Genomic DNA, 24,072 nt, shown 5'->3' with positions numbered 1-24,072 from the left:
ACAAGACAATCAAATGAGAAATGAGAGATGCCCTGAGGTAAATATTCTCGAATATAAAACAAAAGTGAGCAGAGATGAGGGCATTGTCAAATTAAGATGCAATTGAATTGACAATAACTTGTAAATGTGCAATAATATTAATCAAGTATCAATATTAATAATAATATTAACAAAAAAAACTCACTTGTTTTTCGCAGTAGACAATCTTGACTATTCCTGATTCTCCAAATTCAGCCCTTCACAAAAAGCGCAAATATTTCTGATGCCCCAACACCGAGCCGCAGACGTCAGTGCTCTTTCTTTCGCTGGTGCCCACGAAAAGACTGGAGACATGAGCCGGCAGCAAGTTCAAATTCCATGTCCACCCATGATTTCGTCAGATTCCAGAGGAGGGGCAGGGAGTGCCCACCCAAAACGAATCTGATCCATCCATTCCTGCTGACTGAAGAGGAACAGGGATGTTCTGCGCTCTTGTTGGCGCAAACTTGATTTTGAAACACCGATTACGCTAGTCTGAACATGTAACTTGGGATGTAAATAATAAAAAACTACTTAAACATGCGTTTCTCTTCTCTTTGATTGCATTAACGCATCGCGCACAATCTTGGAGCTGCAGAGAAAACTTCCGCGCAAAGTCCAAAGCATGCCCATCTGCTCCTAAACTAACAGTTAAGATGGAGACAGTCTTCGCAAATTAAAACAAGATCAACATTCATTCTACAGATTATATGCACAGAACACTCACACCATTAAGCAGTTCTCCGTGTTACGCGGAGTCGTGCGTAAAAGCGCATCTGCAGGTCTGGCAAAGCACTGGTAATCAGACATGCTGAAGGTGCTGATGGAGTAACTGGGTTATTAAGGGGTGTGAAAGTGACCAAATTACCCATATAATCTGATGTGAGCTGCTCGACTCCACTTCTAAGAGCTTGCCTGAGCTTTCCACACGGGGGAGAGAAGGTACCGTTACCTCCGCTGGAAATAACCCGCACCTTTCATTAGATTTTGCGATTGCAGTGAGTGAGATCACAAATCAACATCAAGATTATTGGTAAAGGTCCATACACTAGCATTGAAATGTTTGGGCTCGGTAGGATTTTCTAATTGATTTAATCAGCAATACAGTAAAACATTAATATTTTGACATTATTAAAACTTAAAATATTTTTTTTTCATTAAAAAAAAAAAAAAAAAAAAAAATATATATATATATATATATATATATATATATATATATATATATATATATATATATATTACTGTTGAATACGCTTAATTTTCCGCATCTTTACTCCAGTCTTCAGTGTCACATGATCCTTCAGAAATCATTCTAATATGATGATTCGCTTCTCATGAAACACTTCTGATATTATATTAAGTGTTGAAAATTGTTGTGCTGCTTTATGTTTTTGTGGAAACCATGTACCCATTTTTTATGATACAAAGTTCTAAAGAACAATTTATTTGAAATGGAATTCTTTACTGACATTTGATCAATTTAATGCAGAATAAAAAAAATATTTAAAAAAATCTTACTGGCATTTAAACAGTAGTTTATGAAAGGAGTTATATAGACCTACACAGTTTATACACTATAGGCAATATTCCCTTTTACTATAAAGGAAATTCTATGTTTATATGTTTTATCCACCATTGTTAATACAATTTTTGCCTTTTTTACAGTTTACTTAAACAGTCCTGTGATTATAATAATAATTTGTTACATTTATTTAGCGCTTTTCTAGGCACTCAAAGCGCTTTACATATAAGGGGGGAATCTCCTCAACCCCCACCAATGTGCAGCATCCACCTGGATGATGAGACGGCAGCCATATTGCGCCAGAACACTCACCACACACCGGCTGATTGGTGGAGAGGAGACAGAGTGATGAAGCCAATCATATATATATATATATATATATATATATATATATATATATATATGGGGATGATTAGGAGGCCATGATGGACAGGGGCCAATGGGCAAAAGATTTTTAATGACCACAGACAGTCAGGACCTCAGTTTAACGTCTCATCCGAAGGATGGGTAATAAACGAATCTTCAAGTACAAATATTCCATCAAGTCTCTCCAATTATAGGCCATAAAAACTACACATACAATAATATAAGATTGTCAAATTTTCTAAAGAATATGATTGGTGCTTACCTGTCTTGATGATAGGGTGTTGTCAGTTGTTTCCATGGCGTGGATAAGAAGTTATTAAGGTGTATCTGAGCTACAGTAGCTCGTCTGTTTGATCGGACCACACGGGCCAGCCTTCGCTCCCCACGTGCATCAGTGAGCCTTGGCCGCCCATGACCCTGTCGCCGGTTCACCACTGTTCCTTCCTTTGGACCACTTTTGAAAGATACTGACCACTGCAGACCGGGAACACCCCACAAGAGCTGCAGTTTTGGAGATGCTCTCGTCTAGCCATCACAATTTGGCCCTTGTCAAACTCTTTCAAATCCTTACACTTGCCCATTTTTCCTGCTTCTAACACATCAACTTTGAGGACAAAATGTTCACTTGCTGCCTAATATATCCCACCCACTAACAGGTGCCGTGATGAAGAGATAATCAGTGTTATTCACTTCACCGGTCATAATGTTATGCCTGATCTGAGTATATCTGCAATAGACTTCAGCAGATGATTTTTGCTAAACTAACACAATACAATATGATGAAGGCGTCAGCTGACACAACATTAAAACGTTACCACAGTATAAAAACCTGTAATATTGTAATACATGGTGTACAAACACAACCCATCACATTCTCACCTGTGAAAAGTTATCCCATTTCTTCTGGAATTTAAATCTTGGTGGGTACACAACCAAAAGCTGCGCAATGTTGTGTCATCATTGATTCTTACTGTGAAGTGAAGTGACGATACACTGACCATTCCAAGATGGCGGGCTCACAGGGTGAAAATCATAAGCTTGTTTAGAAGAGTAACAGCATACATCTCTTCAGCAAGCCATCATGCATCATTCATCCCAGGTGAAAAAAAAGTTTAAACCAGTCTAAACTGATTTTCTGGTCTTAGCTGGTCTATCTAGCTGATCCAAAAGAAAATGTGCCCAAAACCTCAATAAAACCAGCTACCAGACCAGCATGAAGACAAAAAGTTTAGCTTAGGCTGGTTTAAGATGTCTTTTCTTCAGCAGAGATGTCCTTAACACCAATGGTGAAGCATAACTAATGCAACAATGCATGCAAGTTAAACGTGTAGGGTTGGGGATAAATGCATTTAAAAAGGAAGACTACAACTTAGGGAATGAGAAAAAAACAAATCTTTATTCACATGTATTATATTTATCACACCTTACAGTTAAAATGTACAATATTGTCCTCTTGATTCTTCACTTCTCATTGTTAAAAAGTAGTGTTCTTTATTTAAACTTTCATTGTTTAATATTGTAGCATGGAAGCTTGTTTCCGCCTCATATCTGATATAAACTCACAATTGGTAGTTTATAACTCACGATTCTGACTTTTTTCACAGTTATGAGACATAAAATTGGAACTGCGAGAAAAAAGTCTGAATGGTGAGACAAACTCACAATTAAAAAAAAAGGTTAATTGCGGCTTTTATTTCACAATTCTGAATTTTTGGTTTTTCGCAATTGTTTATAACTTATGACTTTTTTCCCCCAGAATTGTGAATATAAAAATGGAACTGTGAGAAAAAAGTCAGAATAGTGAGATATAAACTCACAATTAAAAAACGGTAACCTGAGGCTTTTATCTCGCAATTCTGACTTTTTTCCCCAGAATTTTGAGACAAAATTGGAATTGCGAGAAAAAAGTCACAATTTTGAGATATAAATCCACAATAAAAAAAAGGTTAATTGCGGCTTTTATCTCACAATTCTGATTTTTTTTTTTGTTTCTAGCAATTGCGAATTTATAACTTATTACTTTTTCCCCAGAATTGTGAGATATAAAATTGGAATTGCGAGAAAAAAGTCAGAATTGTGAGATAAAAACTCACAATTAAAAAACGGTAACCTGAGGCTTTTATCTCGCGATTCTGACTTTTTTTCTGAGAATTTTGAGACAAAATTGGAATTGCGAGAAATTTTGAGATACAAAATAAAAAAAGAAAAAGAAAAGGTTAATTGCTGCTTTTATCTCACAATTCAGAATTTTTTTGTTTTCTCAAAATTGCGAGTTTATAACTTTTCTGACTTTTTTTCCCAGAATTGTGAGATATAAAAATTGGAATTGCAAGAATAAAAGTCACAATTTTGAGATATAAACTCACAATTAAAAAAAAAGGTTAATTGTGGCTTTTCTCTCACTGAATCTTTGGTTTTTCGCAATTGCGAGTTTATAACTTTTATGACTTTTTTCCCAGAATTGTGAGATATAAAAATGGAACTGTGAGAAAAAAGTCAGAATTGTGAGATATAAACTCACAATTAAAAACCGGTAACCTGAGGCTTTTATCTCTCGCGATTCTGACTTTTTTTCCCAGAAATTGAGAGACAAAATTGGAATTGCGAGAAAAAAAGTCACAATTTTGAGATATAAACTCACAATAAAAAAAAAAATGTTAATTGCGGCTTTTATCTCACTGAATTTTTGGTTTTTCGCAATTGTGAGTTTATAACTTATGACTTTTTCCCCAGAATTGTGAGATATAAAATTGGAATTGCGAGAAAAAAGTCAGAATTGTGAGATATAAACTCTCAATTAAAAAAACGTAACCTGAGGCTTTTATCTCGCAATTCTGACTTTTTTTCAGAGAATTTTGAGACAAAATTGGAATTGCGAGAAAAAAATTCAGAATTTTTTTGTTTCTCAAAATTGCGAGTTTATAACTTTTATGACTTTTTTCCCAGAATTGTGAGATATAAAATTGGAATTGCGAGAAAAAGAGTCACAATTTTCAGATATAAAATCACAATTAAAAAAAAAGGTTAATTGTGGCTTTTATCTCACTGAATCTTTGGTTTTTCGCAATTGCGAGTTGATAACTTTTATGACTTTTTTCCCAGAATTGTGAGATATAAAATTGGAATTGCGAGAAAAAAGAGTCACAATTTTGAGATATAAACTCACAATTAAAAAAGGGTAACCTGAGGCTTTTATCTCGTGATTCAGACTTTTTTTCCCAGAATTTTGAGAAATATATATAAAAAAAGCTTTTTATCTTACAATTCGGACTTGTTTTCTCGCAATTGCGAGTTTATAGCTCACAATTTGGATTTCACAATTCTGAGGGAAAAAAAGCCTGAATTGCGAATCTTACAATTCTGACTTTTTCCCCTCAGAATTGTGAAATCCAAATTGTGAGCTATAAATTGGCAATTGAGACATTATCCTCTCAGAATTGTGACATATAAACTCAAAATTGCAAGAAAAAAAGAGGCTTTTTTCCCCTCCGCAACAATTATTTTTGTAAAACAAGCTTCCATAATGAAGAGCCAATTCACTGTAAAATACTTTAAAATTTATAATTTTATTACTCCTATTGTTTAAAAACAGTACAAAAGTCATGCTTATCATGAATGGTGGTCATTAGACCCCAAAGAGGCTCATATATCATCGAACAGGTCGTCTGGATCAAGGTTCGCCGCAACGGCTGCTGGTTTCAGTTGGACATTTGACGTTTTGCTCGTTTCGGCTTTGGCCTCTTCCGTCGGCTTCTCTCTAAAATTACAAAGTGAAGGAACAACCGTCAACAGAAGGTGAAGGTTAAATGCATAGCAGAAGTTGACGTTGGAGTAAAGTCATACTGCTGCCTGATTACAGTGACCCAGTCAAACATGATTCACCCACAGGCTCCTTAAAACGGGGTCAAGTCGAAACGCTGTACAGTTCAGCCTGCTTCATCCTTTATAATCAGGAACATACCATGTGTTTTTAGAGTCATACATTTACTGGATGCTAATAAGAGTTTGAAGGTCACTGGTCATGTACCCGTCACTTTCAAAGTCGATCTGACACTGATGTACAAGGTGACAAGTCACCGCAGAACTAGCTTATGTTATGGTAACTCGCTTTCTCACTTTCATTACTACATTATGACAAAATTAGCAGGTTAAACTGCTTCTTCAGCATTAAAACAAGAAATAAAGGATAAGCTGCAGAAACTCCCACAGGATCCTGTCTATAAGGACTATGGAGAGCTTTTCAAAGCGCTAGAAGAAATCAGGTCACAGGGAGGGAAAATAAATGAGATTTATAGTCCCGTAAGCCTGTTAATTTCAGGATGTGCCGGGGATCATGTAGCCTTCTAAGCAAAGCTTGTCCTGTGGTGCACCAGAAAACACATGGACAACACTGCTAGAAATTAAACACATATACACACACGAGAGAAAGTTAGTCGGATTACATCACATCTAGTGAAGAAGTAACATGGACAAGATAAGTGTAACCTCTTGAAAATAAAGGTTCTTCAAGGGTTCCTTGGAGATCTTTTGCTTCTTCATGTTACATTATAGGACCAATACTGCACAGTCTGAAAAACATATACAGTATATTTCCAAACGTTTTGGGACGCCTGTCTTTACATGCACATGAACTTTAATGACATCCCATTCTTAACCCACACGGTTTAATATGGAGTTGGCCCACCCTTTGCAGCTATAACAACTTTAACTCTTCTGGGAAGGCTTTCCACAAGGTTTAGGAGTGTGTTTATGGGAATTTTTGACCATTCTTCTAGAAGCGCATTTGTGAGGTCAGGCACTGATGTTGGACGAGAAGGCCTGGCTCGCAGTCTCCGCTCTAATTTTATCCCAAAGGTGTTCTGTCGGGTTGAGGTCAGGACTCTGTGCAGGCCAGTCAAGTTCCTCCACACCAAACTCGCTCATCCATGTCTTTATGGACCTTACTTTGTGCACTGGTGCTCAGTCATGTTGGAACAGGAAAGAGACGTCCCCAAACTGTTCCCACAAAGTTGGGAGCATGAAATTGTCCAAAATATCTTGGTATGCTGAAGCATTAAGAGTTCCTTTCACTGGAACTAAGCCCCTGACCCAACCCCTGAAAAACAACCCCACACCATAACCCCCCTCCACCAAACTTTACACTTGGCACAATGCAGTCAGGCAAGTACCGTTCTCCTGGCAACCGCCAAACCCAGACTCGTCCATCGCATTTCCAGACAGAGAAGCGTGATTCGTCACTGCAGAGAACACGTCTCCACTGCTCTAGAGTCCAGTGGCGGTGTGCTTTACACCACTGCATCCGACGCTTTGCATTGCACTTAGTGATGTAAGACTTGGATGCAGCTGCTCGGCCATGGAAACCCATTCCATGATGCTCTCTACGCACCGTTCTTGAGCTAATCTGAAGGCTCCACGAAGTTTGGAGGTCTGTATTCACTCTGCAGAAAGTTGACGACTTCTGCGCACTGTGAGCCTCAGCATGCGCTGACCCCGCTCTGTGATTTTACGCGGCCAAACACTTCATGGGTGAGTTGCTGTTGTTCCCACTTTGTTATAATACCACTAACAGTTGACCGTGGAATATTTAGTAGTAAGGAAATTTCATGAATGGACTTATTGAAGGGGTGGCAACCTATCACGGTACTTGAATTCACTGAGCTCCTGAGAGCGACCCATTCTTTCACAAATGTTTGTGATTGATTTTATACACTTTTAGCCAAGTGATTGGATTCAGTGATTTGGAGGGGTGTCCCAATACTTTTGGCAATATAGTGTATATTTTTTGTTTTGTCTCAAGCATACCAATATCTGTGAGCTTTAATAAGCCTCAAAGTGGGGGAAATGGAGTTCATTAAAAGTTAACAGCTTCCAGGTAAAGCATTCACACACTCTTAAAGAGCCTGTCCCTGGAAACTACCCCTTCCTTATTAGAAACAGGTTTGCATCCAGCAGTGTCCTCTCATAATGCAGCTACAGGAATCAGGTGAATAAGACGCCGTTTTAACGGATCATGCTGAGGAGATTCCAGAAAACTTTTAGTATCCTGCTGAAATAGAAAGAGCTGCTCCATAAAACACCACCATAATAACAATCAGGAAAAATAAAAATGAAATATTCAACTGCAATGAGGCTCATTTGCTCAAAGAGCGATTTTAAAATGTTCAGGAGAAAAAACATGGAAACATTGAAAGAATAAAAAAAAAGTTTAGATGAATTATAAGAATGTTTTTGTCTAATATTTATGATAATGTAAAAGTTCACAACAATGTAGTCATGTTACAGCCACATACAGAGGGGTCAAAAAGTTATATCACATGCATATGATAAAACAATGAATATTCAATGACGAAATATTTCAGATTCTGATCTATTTCTAGGTTACTAATCGTAAATGCAACAAAGAAGCATTTTCACTAGTGGAATGAGACTTTTGGACCCCAGTGTACAAGTAACAGGGCCTTATATTGTAAAACAGATTGTGTTTCCAGGTTCATGGTCCCTTTAGAATCGCATTTGAGATCTCTTCTTGTCACAAGTGCAGTTCAGGACTCGCATACCTGCTTCTGAGATGTGCTATTAAAGAGCTGTCTGGCAAAAAGGAAGCAAGTGTTAGGTGAGGTCCCCACAGGGATTGACGCAACAGAACAGAGCAGAAGTCTTTAAAACGCTTCAAAAACAGATGCCACATTCTTTTGCTTCAAATAAATCCATTTATTAGTCAAATCATCTGTGTTGATGAAACAGCACGCTTTACCAAGAACTAATCTCGCTGGACATTTTGATGTGAAGATAAAAAACACTGATTTAGCTAAAGTCACCATGATGTCAAAATGAACAAATTGCAGTATTTAATTATAAATTACTCATTTGTTCACATCATTTTCTTTAAATTCATGTGCTGTCATAATCTATAATAAAAACAACTTCCTCTTTAGCTGATGAGGCGTTTACTGGTGCAAGGGCGGGGCAACCTGTCACACACATATGATCGACCAATATTAAACCACAACCTTCCAATCAATTCCTGATAGACAAAATCAAATCCTGTCCTACATTTTTTCTCGTTTCTAAAATGTTTCACTCAATATGGGGAAGAAAAGACTATCGAAACGTCTGTTTCATGCCAACTTTAAAGTAATAAACTTATCCCATTTGCAAATATATGGTGATTTGCCCTTAAAAACACTATGGGCCCTATTTTAACGATCTGAGCGCATGGTCTAAACCGCACTGCACAAGTGCACTTAGGACGTGTCCGAATACACTTTTGCTAGTTTAACAACGGGAAAAATGGTCACCGCACCTGGCGTATGGACTAAAATTGTTGTCCCTAGTCTCTTAATGAGTCATGGGCATGTTTTGGGCGCAATAAACCTCATCTCCCATTCCCTTTAAAAGCCAGTTGGGCTTGCGCCATGGCGGATTTGCTATTTTGTCAGAATTTGCATGTGGCAAAACTGAACACTTCTCCAGAAAGGAATCCTTTTATTTTTAATATTTAAAAATGTTTGTGTGCTGCTGCGCGTCCCTGTGTGTGTAATAAGTAGGGTTGGGTACCGAAACCTGGTGCCAATAGCTATATAATGGGTATGTAACTGGACCGAATCAGAACGGAGATTTCAGTGCCTCATTTAGGTGGCACTTAAATTCAAACGTGCTTTCGCGCTTTGGCTGGCGCCGAGCCAGAGACAGAGCCAGAGACAGACTCTGCACTCGATCATCACATATCACAACTATTCAGTGTTTTCAACCACATAATATTTATTTTAGGTTTCAGATATTTAAATGCACACAATTACAAGCAAAAATACACATACTGATGTCTATAGTGGCAATGACAATCCTTTCAGACAGTTATAATATGACTACGTGTTTTATTCATATCAGATACACATTATATAGTATATATAGTAACTATCAGTGGCGGCTTGTCAATAGAGGGGGCGCCGCCCCCATCAAAATTCCAGAAATATACATGTATACAAAAATGATATAAAAATAAAATAGTTTACTCATACGACGTGCCGGCTGTTAGTAAGAGCCGCAGCATTTAATAAAAACTGGCTTTGATCGATTAACTATTTTATATGTTCTTCAAAATGTTTCATGCGGTTTCATGGGCGAGGGACGCCGGACAAATGGATGTCTATCGGAGTACAAAAATCTACGGGCAGCATGTGACCTGAAGCTGGTCTCTAATTGGTTTCTTAAAGATCCTCCTCCAGACGCAGGTTGCTGCGTCCCTGGCGAATCAGAATTGGACGTGTGTTATTTTATCCAATCTGATTGGTTCTCGTCACCTGTCATTCAACTTTACGCTCTTGGCCACTAAAGCGGAAGTGCACGGGCGACATCGCCACTCCGACTCCGCCATAACCTTGTTAGGAGGATGATCAGTTTCGTAGAGATGGCAGCAGTTAAACCAAATTCTTTCACAAGGCGTTCGCTGGAAGAAAAAAAATAAATAAAGGATCCCGAACTGGACCAACGCGATTTACAAATCCAGCAGCAGGCCAGTGACAGGACGCAGCTGCACTCGGAGCTTCACGTGCTTGTTATGAGAAACGTAGGTGGCTGGCTGGATGTGTTGTTAGCAATGCCCTTTATTGCTTTCCCTGTCTTTTATTTCAAAGTGTCGGTACTGAAGTTTTGTGGACAACAACGTAGGTAAGAGACCTCAAATATCTAACTGAAAAATGAAAACGTCATGACACTACTGAGATGACTGACTTTAATCAGAGAGTCATTGAGAAATTTGCTGGCCAGAAAGAAAGGAGAGCAAAATTTATGTTCAAGTAATCAACATGCTAGTCTGTTGTTGCTGTTTTCTTTTGTTTTTCCTTTCCTCATTCAATTCTATGTGGGAAATAAATGTGTAAAAAGATAAAAGTGAAGACACTTTTCTACTTGATTTAGTCGACATGCATCTTGATACTGCTTTGTATTTTTTTGACTGCAAACACCTGTATAGTGAAGCTGTTGTGTATCCGCTTAAACCATTCAAATGTATTGACACAGCGCAAGAAGTATTGAGCGCTCCATGAACCACGTGACCGCGCGCGCCGCCGGGAGATGAGAGCATGTCGCAACTCCGTTTTTCAACGCCTCTGGCTTTAACTGTTATGCCCAAAACGCTATTTATTGTTTGAATTTCGCATTAAAACCTAAATAAATGTAAAAGCTTAGACTTTGTTTAATATCAAAAGCAGGTTTGGCAATTTGGCGTGAGATTAAGTTGGGCAGAGTGAGACCGTGAGACAGAGCCTGAAAGCGTGAGCATCATGCCAAATGCGTGAGAGTTGGCAACCCTGTTTTAAAGTATCGGTTCAGGCACCCGGTACCGTTTTAAAAGTATCGGTTTGGCACCGATAACGTAAAAAACCCAAACGATACCCAACCTTAGAAATAAGCAGAGTGTACGCACGTTGTGCACCCGCGGCACATATTACTAACACACGCCCTTTAAATAACACAAAACATATTGCGTAACGTGCCAACAATGTGCCTGTACACAACTCGTTTTCAGATCAGATGGGTGAACGGATGGACATGAGTGCATTTGCTATTTAAACAACGTGGCGCAGGACGTGAAAATAATAACTGCGTCAGGGTGAAATTGCGCCTGGCGCCGCATTGCACCGGGTATATGATAGGGTCCAATGAAACAAGTAAGAAAAATCTGTCCTTTTCTTGAGCAAAGAGCTTTTATATGGTGTGTTGGTACCGAACAAACACTGAGGCCCGAAGAGTTTGATCTTTTCAAACATGTAAACACTAAAATGGAATCAGCTGATTAGTTCATTCTCATTTGACTCTCGAAAACCACATTTTATTGAACTAAGTAAATCAAGCATCAGAAATGCATCTTTAAAAAGCAAACCCCAAATGTTCATCTGTGAAACGATGCTTAGTCAGCGTAATCTCGGACAATCTGAGAGTAAACAGTGCATTTGCATTTGTGCACACGTAAATATCGCGGTTTGATCAAGGGGTTCCCCTGTGCAGCCCGCATCTGGAAGTCATTTTCACGCAACTAGACTCTCTTGTAGGGGCAGCTTTGATGAAGAACAGAAAGAGTTGCTTTCCAACTGCCCTCTGGGAGGAAATCCGTAGGTACGGGCATGGACAGTCACACACGTAGATCACGTCTTGTAAGCCGCTATATATATGCTGTCGTGATTCACTGGAAACAAGCCGGGAATTGTCTGCGGGTTAGGGAAACAGGTCTTATGTTTCTCTTAAGTTATTATTACGAGAAGCACTGGATCTGGTTAAGAGAATGTAAAGGAGCTCAGAAAGGGGGAGAGATGTTATGGTACACTTTCTAATAAAGAGCACAGCCATATGAGACATAAGAGTAAATAATGTAAAAGGGTAATGGCATATCCACAAATCGTAAAGTAAACCAATGGATGATTTAATTAGAATGATGAAAAACAGGTTTTGTTAACACACTGAACTCAAGTAAAATAAAGAACCAGCAATGAAAACTCTTACAGGTTGTCTGAAACACCACCAAGGGTAAATCAAGGGTATCAAGGGTAAATAGTTCTTAACAGAGGCAACACAATGGTCAATCTCTCAGAAACTTACTTGAACAAGTACCAAAAAGTACTTGTACTAAAAAACAAAAATGATACTATATTATACTAACATATACTATATTAATTGCATATGTCAATTAAATGCATTTATATATTATTCTCTATTTATATATACATATGAAAACAGGTATGTAGTGTATATTTAAGTGCTGTTGAATCAATTAATCGTGATTAATCGCATCTAACATAAAAGTTTGTCTTTGTATAGGGTTAGGGTTATATATATATATATACATACATACATACATACATACATACATACATACATACATACATACATACATACATACATACATACATACATACATACATACATACATACATACATACATACATACATACATACATACATACATACATACATACATACATACATACATACATACATACATACATACATACATACATACATACATACATACATACATACATACATACATACATACATACATACATACATACATACATACATACATACATACATACATACATACATACATACATACATACATACATATAATATAATATAAACACACATAATGTATATTATATAAACAAACTTATGTCAAATGCAATTAATCACGATTAATCGATTTGACAGCAATATACTGTATATACACACTGTGTGTGTGTGTGTGTGTGTGTGTTTGTGTGTGTGTGTATATATATATACACACACACATATACATTTATATAGATATTTAGTGTTGGGCAATCGATTAATCTCATCCAAAACACACACATGCATGTATTTATGTATTTTATATATAAATACATAAATGCAAATGCTTTATATATAAATGCAATAAAGCATCATGTCCAGAAAGTGTACTGTACAGTATTTTTTACTGCATTGGTAATGAAAGACAAAAAGACATCTTTATGCAAAATGTAATTTCTTTGTTTCCCCTTTTGATTATGGAGTAAAACATGACCTGGACATTACTTTGGGAGACCCACAGAGCAACCGGCAGCAAACACACACGCCGGGCGCTGTATAAATGCAGTGTAACTGGGCTGATTGTTGTCTGTTGTCATGCTCTGCCAGATCCATCTCTAGGCAGGTGCTGGGAGGCTGTAGAACAGCACTGTTTCAGCCAGAGACGAAATGAATCCATGTCTGTCTGCCTCTCTCTTTCTGTCTTTCTCTGAGAGTGGTCTTCCTCTTCTTCATCTTCTAATAAAATGACTATTTAAGTTCTGATGCATCTCTGAATCCTCTAAAACAGTTTCGACTTCTTTCTCTTTGACCTGGGAAGGAGACACTTTACAGTCAGTTTTACCTTACGGTCTCAATGAATTGCCTTTGTCTGGGCAATCTTTAATCAAAAAACATTCAAACTTTCTCCTTCTCAGAAATGACTTTACAAATCCCTGTCACTTTTCAATCCCTCCCTTCACTCACCTGTCAGTAACCAGTAACACTTACTGTTCACAATCCAATCAATTTACAATAGATAAAGTAAGTCCTGCGCTGCATTACAAAAAGATTTTTTTACATACATTTAAATATAAAACACTCCAAATTAAGCTCCCCTGATCTGAACATGCGGTTCTGTAGCTGAATAAGCAAATGATGTCTGCTGGGTGATTCTTTTCAGCCTTTAGAGGAGAAATGCTTTTAAACATGGTCTTTATTAGAGCAGATGCCATGGCACTGAGTCTCACCATCTGTGGACAGCAGTGATTGTGCGGTTTGTTTGTGAAAAGAAAAAAAAAACTGTGGGACTGATTCTTGTCTCTGTGCCCAACATCCAATGACTTGTATTTTGCCTGCTGGGAAGCTGCTACTGGCAAATTTCTCGATGCCCATACAGGGATTTTAAGGCCATTTGTTTTTTGATTACTCTAGAGATGTTGGCAGGGTAATAAAGACGTTGGCACGGAAGGTGTTAGAGGTCTGAACAGTGACTGTGCTCATAATCTTCACTCGTTAGTGAACCTACTTAGATTTGATCTGCTTTATTTACACTAATATTAAAAAGTTTGCGGTAAATGCGATTTATTTCTAAAGAAATGTATCAATTAGGGATGCATCGATACCACATTTTCCAGAACAAGTCTGATACGATACTTTTATTTTTAGTACTTGTCGATACATTTCCTTCAGTTATTTTCATGCCTAATTATGCTTATTACTTACAGAGGAGTTACTGTTAACCACCGAAATTACCCAGAACAATTTGTCCCAGGTACTTCTTTCCCCCCAGACCTGTTGCTGTCTGCATTTCCATAGCGGTCATCGTGAAGATTAGTCCGGTGACGTAGGACTGTGCGTGACTTTCCAGTTCACGCTGGATTTCGTCCTCCACATATAAGCTTAATAAAGCCTGAACCTCGTCGTCGGTCCATCTGTCAGATTTTTTAAACTCTATGCAAGAAACATCTCATGGATGCACTGGGACGCATCCTCAGTGATGTATCCTGGGATCATTGGGTGTTTCGGGTCTCACAACATCATAACACCCTCACCCAGGCGACCCAGCCGGGGTTGATCAAGCCCCGACTTGTGTCCCAGTAGCAGTCTACGGATCAGCCCCCTTAATCCAGAGCCACCTGGTGGCCTTCTCTGCGGCTTTGCTCGTGGATTGAATGGCTCTCTTATCACCCGCCCCTGTAACTCCCAAACAACAGAGGACTTTGCAAAGTGAACATCCTGCAAAGCCTCTACAGCCGACTTCTATAGGCTCATAGAAAGTTATCCAGCCTCTCTCCCTGCACCCCTCCACCATTTCCTGGTACTTAGCGTGTTTCCTCTTATTGGCTTCCTCAATACTCTCTGTCCAGGGCCCCGTAAGTTCCAGCATGATCAGATGTTTTGAAACCTCAGAGGTAACTATCATGCCTGGGCAGAGATTTGTTATTACAATGTACTGAGGGAACCTTAGCTGTTTTCCCAGGTCGACCATCAGCCAGAGCCTATAAGCAGCTGCCGAGGAGATGTTCTAAAGAGCCTCTTCCAGAGCAAAGAAGGCAGGACGGTGTCTCGCTCCTCCCCCAGACATGGAGGTTCGCTGGGCTTGGCAGGGCATCGTAAACAGCTTGTACCAGGAAACGGACCCAATGGAAGTCTGCCTGCAAGATGTTCGCCCAGGTAATCCTGCGCTGCAGTGTACTCTCCCACCTAGTCCGCGCTCCCTGCTGCCTAAGTCCCACCGCCCTGCTCACTCGCACTTCCTCCACACCTGCTTGGACCTCTTCCTGGAGTAGATAGTGCCTTTCCTTGACGCGGGCCTGGCTAACCAGAGTCTTTGGGATTAGCCCAAGCCCACTCAACCTATCGCCATGGTGCCCACCAGTGCCTTTTGTCTCAGGCATGACTCCACCACCACTTTCCCAGCATTCCATTTCCTTCCTGTTGATTCCTTCCAATTGTTGATTCGAATAGCAAACAATTCTTACTGCACGCACCTCAACAGACTTTTTTAAAACGGTGGTTGAAATAAAAACGCTACGTAGAGTCAACCAATCAAAATGCTGCATGAACTCAACCAATCAGCAAGTCCCACCCCCAAAAGTTCCTGAACTTTGAAAACTTCGCGAGCAGGGACTTTCTAAAGAGGCATTTTTTACCCAGAACTTCATTTAGACCCAGAACACACAGGGTTCCACCCCAACGTTCCTAGTTCCCGGGGAAAGTTCTTGCGGTGGAAACGCGGTTTATCTTTAATTTGATAGCACAGTGTTTTTCTCTTTGTCTTTTGTTGTTAGATTAACATTGAGGACAAATACGGCAGCAGGAATATTAGGCTGCCGTCACTTTAGTATCCAACATACATTTACACACGCATTTTCTTTTCAAATGTTTACGTTCACTTAAAGACATAACCGACGGTTTCAAAAGAATACATAATTTTGTTGAATTTGTCTGTTCACGTGCAAGACATGAAAGAGAACTCGATTTAATAGTCTTATTCGCACAATGTCTGAGAGGTATAGCTTTTCTGTGCACACGCTTTGGTTGTTTGCGCACAGAAAACTTCTTGAAAACGTCATGTGATTACTGTACTGCTTTCCTGTAATAATAATCAGTGTTACTTATGTTACAGTGCAATCAGTGGAGGGTTACTTTGAAAAGTAATTAAAGGGTTAGTTCACCCAAAAATGAAAATTCTGTCATTAATTACTCACCCTCATGTCGTTCGACACCCGTAAGACCTCCGTTCATATTCGGAACACAAATGAAGATATTTTTGTTGAAAGCTGATGGCTGAGAAAGGCTTCAGATAGGCCTCCATTGGCATTCAGTACATTTACACTCCGAAGACCCATAAAAGGCACTTAAAACGTCGTTACAAAGTCCATCTCACCACAGTGACTCTACAATAATTTTACGATGCGACGACAAATAGTTTTTTTGCGCAAAAAAAATCAAAATAACACCTTTAGCCAACTTGTTCTTGTCTTCCGTGTGTGCCTCCACGACGCATGCGCGAGAATTTGACGCAGATCCGGCGTTCGGACAGATGACCCAGAAGCGATTTGTTTACAAGCAGAGGAAGACGCGCATATCTAAGCTGTTGAATTCTACATTGATCGTGCTTTAGGTCTCGGCGTAGATCTCAAAATCGGGCTAAAGTGTGCATTTCATGGATTCCCGAACCCCGGCGCTACGTCATATTCTCGCGCATGCGTCGTGGAGGCACACACGGAAGACAAGAACAAGTTGGCTAAAGGTGTTATTTTGATTTTTTTTGCGCAAAAAAACTATTTGTCGTCGCATCGTAAAATTATTGTAGAGCCACTGTGGTGAGATGGACTTTGTAACGACGTTTTAAGTGCCTTTTATGGGTCTTGTGAGTGTAAATGTACTGAATGCCAATGGAGGCCTATCTGAAGCCTTTCTCAGCCATCAGCTTTCAACAAAAATATCTTCATTTGTGTTCCGAATATGAACAGAGGTCTTACAGGTGTCGAACGACATGAGGGTGAGTAATCAATGACAGAATTTTCATTTTTGGGTGAACTAACCCTTTAATGTAAAGAACCTGTACCAGTAGCCTGGCTCCGCCCTCCTACGTACTTCCGCTCAATACAAATTTTCCTTCAGTACTCCGTCTGGGACTGAGGTATATTCTCTGGTTTTCTCCTGTCAAATTTTAACCGATCCAATCAGCGAACAGAGGGAGTGGCTGAGAACGATGACGTTGATGTCGTGCGCTAGTTTGAGATGACAGAGAGCATATGTAGGCCATGCCCACACCGGGAGGGAAACAATCCAATGCTCTCCATTGACTTTGTATTGCGTGAGGCTGCCTCCTTGTCATTTCTGACTTATAACAAAAAATAGAACAATGTCTAAAAGCGGCTATGTGACAGGGTGTACAGAAAACAAGCTAATAAACAGAACTAAGTTTTAATAAGCTGTCGACCCCAAAAAAACGAGGGTTTAAGGAGACAAAAGTGGATACAGGCAATAAAGACGTGAAGCATCAGCAGGAAGAATGGGTACATTTTGGGATCCTGACACATTTGTCACTGTTAAGTCAAATATCCAAATGTCAGTTTTACATATTATATTTCCTGTCGCTGATTACGTTCCCCTCTGGGTGTAGTTCTCAGTGTAATATAACATGTAGCGCTCGGTCTCAATTGCCTGTATCCAACTTTTGTGTCCTTAAACGATCCTTTTTTGGGTCAACAGTTTATAAAAACTTCTGGGTTTTTGGTTATGTGTTCAGCTTTTAGACATTGTTCTGTTATTTTGTTACAAGTCAAAAATGACAAGGAGGCCGCTTCACGCAATACAAAGTCAATGGAGACGGTTTGATTGTTTTTCCCCCCCGGTGGGTATGGTCTTCAGATTATGACGCGTGTCGCTCTGTCTCTATACGTCACGACCAAACGTTAGTGATTGGTTATGGCAGATCCAGAATGGCTCTGGGCAGATCCAATAGGTTTAAACTTCAACAGAGTACCCGCCTTCAAGGAAGTTAACGCTTGTCAATGGAGAGTGGACAGAGAGTGCCCTGGTAGGACCAGTCTACATAAGCAGCATGTTATACATTCAATTATTATATATTATTTATTTATTTGACATTTTTGGTACTTGAACGGGCTCAGTCCTCATTATTTTCATTGTATGGAAAATAACATGAATATTCTTCAAAACATCTATTTTGTGTGGAGAGAGAAAGTCATACAGATTTGGAACAACATGAGGATGTGTAAACAATGACAGGATTTTGGTGATCTATCCCTTTAGCACAGTCTGCCACATAAAACGCAGATTCATTCATGATACACCACCACTAATTTGTGTCACGTTCAAGAAGAGCATTCCAGCTCTCAAATTGTGCGCAATTAGCAGAGGCATTCAAAGCCACACGTCTGTTTAAAAACCTCATTCCAGGAACAGAATGAGAGACTCCAGCTGGATTTCTCCACTCGTGTGATATTCTCTAAAGAAGTAAGAGCCAGATCTCCGTGCCACGGAAGTCTATTAAAGTTTGGAAAGTCTTACAGCGGTGGCAGAACCTGCTTCGTATATATATATGGCCTGCAGAAAGAGAAAGAAAGTCCAATACAAACTCTCAGTGTCCCTCAACACCTGACACGCGAGCACATGCACAAAACATCTGGCGTAGAGGCACCATTCTGTCATGGACCACCGCGGCCTCGGTCCGTCAGGGCCTGCGAACGTCACCGCTTTAAGTGTTTGCTGACAGGGGGGCAGTCGGTGACACCGGGAGACTAGAAACACTTTTAAACAGAAACATTTAAACATTTACTCTGCCTGCTAGCCACACAAACACTCTTGTTTTTACCAAGTTTTAAAAGACCCTCATTAAACATTAATCTCTCCATATCCCAGCATAACGTCAATACAATATGAAGCCAAAGTGTCTTTCGTATATGTCTGCCAACTCGAGAAACTTTCATATATGTCTGCCAACCCAAAAAACATGGGCTCTGTTCCAAATGCTAGTTAGCTGCCCTTCTACCTACTGTCGACTTTGGCAGCTCCCTTGTAAGGCGGCATCCAAACTAAACTGATTTGAAATGTGTAACGACTCGGTTAACAAATCATTCGCGCCACACATACGCTCCTCTCATAAAGTGCATAAGACATTCATCTAGTGTTTGTAGTAGATCTGTAGTAAGTCTAGATGTTGGAATGCTGCTAAGCTAACCACCCATTACACACAAATATTGGGTGAAATTGTTCATTTTATTCAGCTATTTTAATGAATATTTTACTGTAAAATATACCACACAGATATTCACACCATCAATATACTTTCTGATCAGTTAAATGTTATGATTTTTTCATGACATTTCCATGATTCCCCAGTTGTTTGTGACGAATGGTAATGATTTCTACAATCCACTTGCCGAGTTCTCACTGCATGATTTTTAAAGTAGTCAGATCACTCTTCTTTTCACACTGCGCGACTTACTGGGGTAGCATTCAGTCGCTGCTGTGTGCACATTGCACAATGGATCGGCGATACACACTGCATGACTTTACAATATGCCGCCAACTCTGTTATGAAACTACATTTCCCAACCCATCACACTCGAGAAATGACAAGGAAATAACATGAGATCACGCGTGCGTGAGACCGGAGTTCTGGCGCAAGACTGGAACCGTTATTAAAAATGATGACCCGTAAGAAGCTTGCGATCAAAATTGTCTGTGCCCTGATTTGCAGCGAAAAGGAGAAAGAAAGAAAAAAAGATTATGGAGGAGGAAAGTGTTGGGGAGACACGTGGAGCAAGGATTGTGTTTTTCAAAGAGAGTTTGAGGTAAATATATAATTTTGCAATGTGCTGCTGTTGCGGCTGGTCAAGCAAATGTTTGTGCTTTGTTTCTGTTTTATATAATTGTAAATATATATTTTAAAATACTGATATTCTGGTCTGTAACTCCTCCCTGAACTTCTTGTTCAAGCTCTCTCATTGGTTGTAGGTCATCGCCGATATAATTTTCAGTCAGAACACATTTCACAAAGCAGGATTTTGAATCGCCGGCGACTCATCAGTGATTCTCTCAGATCACGTCTTTGATAATTCACACTAGATGGATAGAATAGGATGGATGGACATTTGAAACACTATAGAAAGATGGATGGATGGATGGATGGACAAAATGATAGATAGATAGATAGATAGATAGATAGATAGATAGATAGATAGATAGATAGATAGATAGATAGATAGATAGATAGATAGATAGATAGATAGATAGATAGATAGATAGATAGATAGATAGATAGATAGATAGATAGATAGATAGATAGATAGATAGATAGATAGATAGATAGATAGATAGATAGATAGATAGATAGATAGATAGATAGATAGATAGATAGATAGATAGATAGATAGATAGACAGACAGATAGACGAAATACTAAAGAGGATGCATGATGGATGGATGGATGGACAGACAGAACAATAGATAGAACGATAGATAGAATGATAGATAGAATGATAGACAGACAGACAGACAGATAGATAGACAGACAGACAGACAGACATTTTAATTCTTTTTTTACATTTAAAATACTATAGAAAGATGGATGGATGGATGAATAGATGGACAGAACGACAGACAGACAGACTTTTTTTTAACATTTAAAATACTATAGAAAGATGGATGCATGGATGGATGGATGGATGAACAGAACGATAGATATATAGATAGACCGACAGACAGACAGACAGGCAGGCAGACAGACAGACAGATAGATATTTTGAAATACTATGGATGGATGGACATTTGAAATACTAAAGAAGGATGGATGATGGATGGATGGATGGACAGACAGAACAATAGATAGAACAATAGATAGATATTTTTTATTCTTTTTTTACATTTTAAATACTATAGAAAGATGGATGAATCAATAGATAGAACTAGATAGATAGAATCACCTAGGAATAATAACATTGAAATAATAACTCAGAAATAATAATAAATGCCAAATAATCTCCAAAACAGTGTGACTATTTTAGGATAAACACATTTTCTCAGGATCTGCGTCCCTCAGGTCTGAAGAAGTTGCTCAATGCAAATCTAAACCATTCATGGGATTTTTATTGTACAATTATGGAGGCCACTGAGGTACTGGCAAAGGAGGAGATTAAATTATACACATTTTCCTATTAATAAGTAAAAAATAGCTGGAGAGAGAAGCACCCAGGGGGGCCTCCACTGGAAAAATACAAGGTGCTGGCAAAAGACCAATGTTTTCCATACAACGGAAGAGGGTTCTGGGAAACCCGCTTCTGTCTGCTCGACTGGCTGCAGGAGCAGAGAGAAAGCAGCATCCAAGGCTGAATGAAGTGGACACCAGAGAGTAAGACAACCGGAATTATCACTGACATTTTTATGGCTGCAGTCGCAGGGGTTTATGGGTATCATATGCAACATTAGATAACAGGCCTCCAGGAGTTTGGGTGCGTTACGAGCAGAACGACCACAATAAGACGTGTTATTAGATGGAGGATAGGTGTAAATCTGCGGATGTGAGTGATGATACCTGGATCTCTGTCGCTCCAGCGCTGCTCGTTTGGCTTGAGTCTCCAGCTGTTGGAGATGTCTGTGGCGACGTTTGCGGCAGGGGGCCACATCTGTGATGTCATTTAGGCTGTCGTCCATCGGGCTGCTTTCTGGCATCTCTGTTAGACAAAACATGGAAAAGTTCAAGTGTTAAAGTTCATCCACTGTTCATGCTTACCATTTTTTTCAGTCGTAGTGTTTGTCTTTTGATGAAAATGTACTTGCCATATTTATGAATGTTACTTTAGAAATGGTATAGATAATTCATTGTAAAAGATATGATTTTTTTAAAAGTATTTCAGTAAATATATATATTTTTTAAAATGTATCATTTCAATATTTAACATTATAATGTGCAGAAATAACAATGTGCATGGAACAGACCAAATAATATACACAAATTTGGGGAAAGAAATATAAACATAAAATCACTTGAAATGTCAACTAGCAAATGGTACGCTAGCATGGGGGGTGGATTCTCATGCTAAACATGGCCAAAATTTAAAAAAACTAGTTGGACGTATTGGAGTATGCCAAATACACTCCTTCAGGATTCAAGTTTTGGAGCGTTTTTTTCCCCGAGTATAGCCCTTTAAGAAGTCATAAAGGGCGGAATTCCTTGTGTGTGCACTTCTCCCGGATATGCGCGTGGTGCGCACATCAACCAGAACTAGAGCAAGAGCACGTCCATCAACGAGCTTCGTTCGGGTTACAGGAGCCATTGGCAGCGCTGTCATTTAGTTTTTAGACCACAAAATCAATAAAGTCACTTAAGAAGTGTGTTTTTGTTTGTGGTAACCTTGTTCAGCCTCCCACAGGGCTCCCACACACATTCATTCAAATTCAAGGACTTTCAAATTCTTAGGGTGGGGACACATTTCAAGTGAGCGCAAGGTTACATTGTCACAGTTTTCGTGTGTCAAACACAACTATGCAAAAAAGCATTATTTTGCATTTGTTTTGGCCATATGACAGATATCTGATATTCTAATTATTTATTGAACACAATATACAGTCATTGACTGAACATATTTGGGTTCGGTGTAAGCACTGAAAACGTTGAGGTATCATCATAGCGTGAACGTCATGGCAACGTACAACACAAAGAACCTCACGCGGGAAACACTTAATGTAACGTATAAGTAAGGGATAATGTACATCCAGCCGGTTGTTATCGCAGAATAAACCCGACAGTGATCAGGACCCCGACGCTCATTACACGGCTACTTGCCTCAAGTAAATTAGACACGAAATATTCGAAATATTTTATTAGCTCATACGCAAAGAAAAATTGTTAAAAACTGCTTTGAGCCTTTATCCATTGCTGAAAAGATTTGTTTTTTACCATATATGTTGAAATTAATGCTGAAGTCTTCCATTGTAACCGTGGTGGTTAAGTGTTTTTCATTCACAAGATGGCGGCAGACAGTCAACGACAGCGGAGTGAGACGTTAAGCATATCAGTAGTACCGGTCAAGATAACTCGTAGTACCCGGATGAGCGGTGTGTTATTCACTTTGGCAGTTGTTATCTGGGAATAACATACCGCTGGAATGCGCGATTGACCAATCAGAATCAAGTATTCCACAGAGTCGTGTAATGAATGCGTGTAACTAATGTAAATCAAGCAAGCTATTATGCATAGGCCACAAAGTGTTGGCGAAATAACACATTAGCGGACCGGAGGGTATAATATGTAATTTTTTCCAGAAAACTTCTTAAATTTAAAACACAAAATAAATTCAAGCACTTTCAAAGACCTATATTTATGTATGTTTATTTTCAAAAAGTTTCCAGGGCCTTGAATTTTTTTTTAAACTTTCAAGGATTTTATAGCCTGACAAGCCAGACCCACATCAAGATGTTGGGTCTGGGAACACACCGTTGGCAGGGCTCAATACGAGAGGTGGGATAAACGGTTGTCTTTCAAATTCCCTCAGCACGCAATAGGATAGCGCTACAACCAACCAGAGCGCTATCAGTGGTGACAACAATCACAAGTAGATTGTGGCTGAGTCCCATGCGTTTTCCCACCAGCAGAGCTAGTTGATAGAT

At 39.2% G+C, this 24,072-nt stretch overlaps 2 protein-coding genes across 5 annotated transcripts in view; both read right to left on the bottom strand.

Annotated features, from left to right (window-relative positions):
• The window catches only part of vcanb (versican b), a 45,204-nt gene extending 44,367 nt beyond the window's left edge, over window positions 1–837 (bottom strand). Inside the window, exon 1 of the mRNA XM_079804472.1 lies at window positions 185–837. The gene's annotated coding sequence lies outside the window, so the exon portion shown is untranslated. The remainder of the gene's footprint in view (window positions 1–184) is intronic.
• A 2,447-nt stretch (window positions 838–3,284) lies between these two features.
• The window catches only part of xrcc4 (X-ray repair complementing defective repair in Chinese hamster cells 4), a 70,695-nt gene continuing 49,907 nt past the window's right edge, over window positions 3,285–24,072 (bottom strand). For 2 of the 4 annotated variants that reach the window (XM_079804143.1, XM_079804144.1), the window contains exons 7-8: window positions 21,998–22,136; window positions 3,285–5,663 (exon numbers count right to left, since the gene is read on the bottom strand). In XM_079804143.1, the coding sequence (XP_079660269.1) occupies window positions 5,549–5,663; window positions 21,998–22,136 (254 nt within the window). In that variant the 3' untranslated portion in view covers window positions 3,285–5,548. Of the gene's footprint in view, window positions 5,664–21,327; window positions 22,137–24,072 lie in introns of those variants that run through there. The other 2 variants (XM_079804141.1, XM_079804142.1) reach the window with 2 other exon arrangements.

This window comes from Gobio gobio (genome assembly GCF_949357685.1).
Source record: "Gobio gobio genome assembly, chromosome: 22".
NCBI classification, from domain to species: domain Eukaryota; kingdom Metazoa; phylum Chordata; class Actinopteri; order Cypriniformes; family Gobionidae; genus Gobio; species Gobio gobio.
Note: the sequence above shows the minus strand (reverse complement) of the source record. Positions and strands in the feature narration are given on the sequence as shown.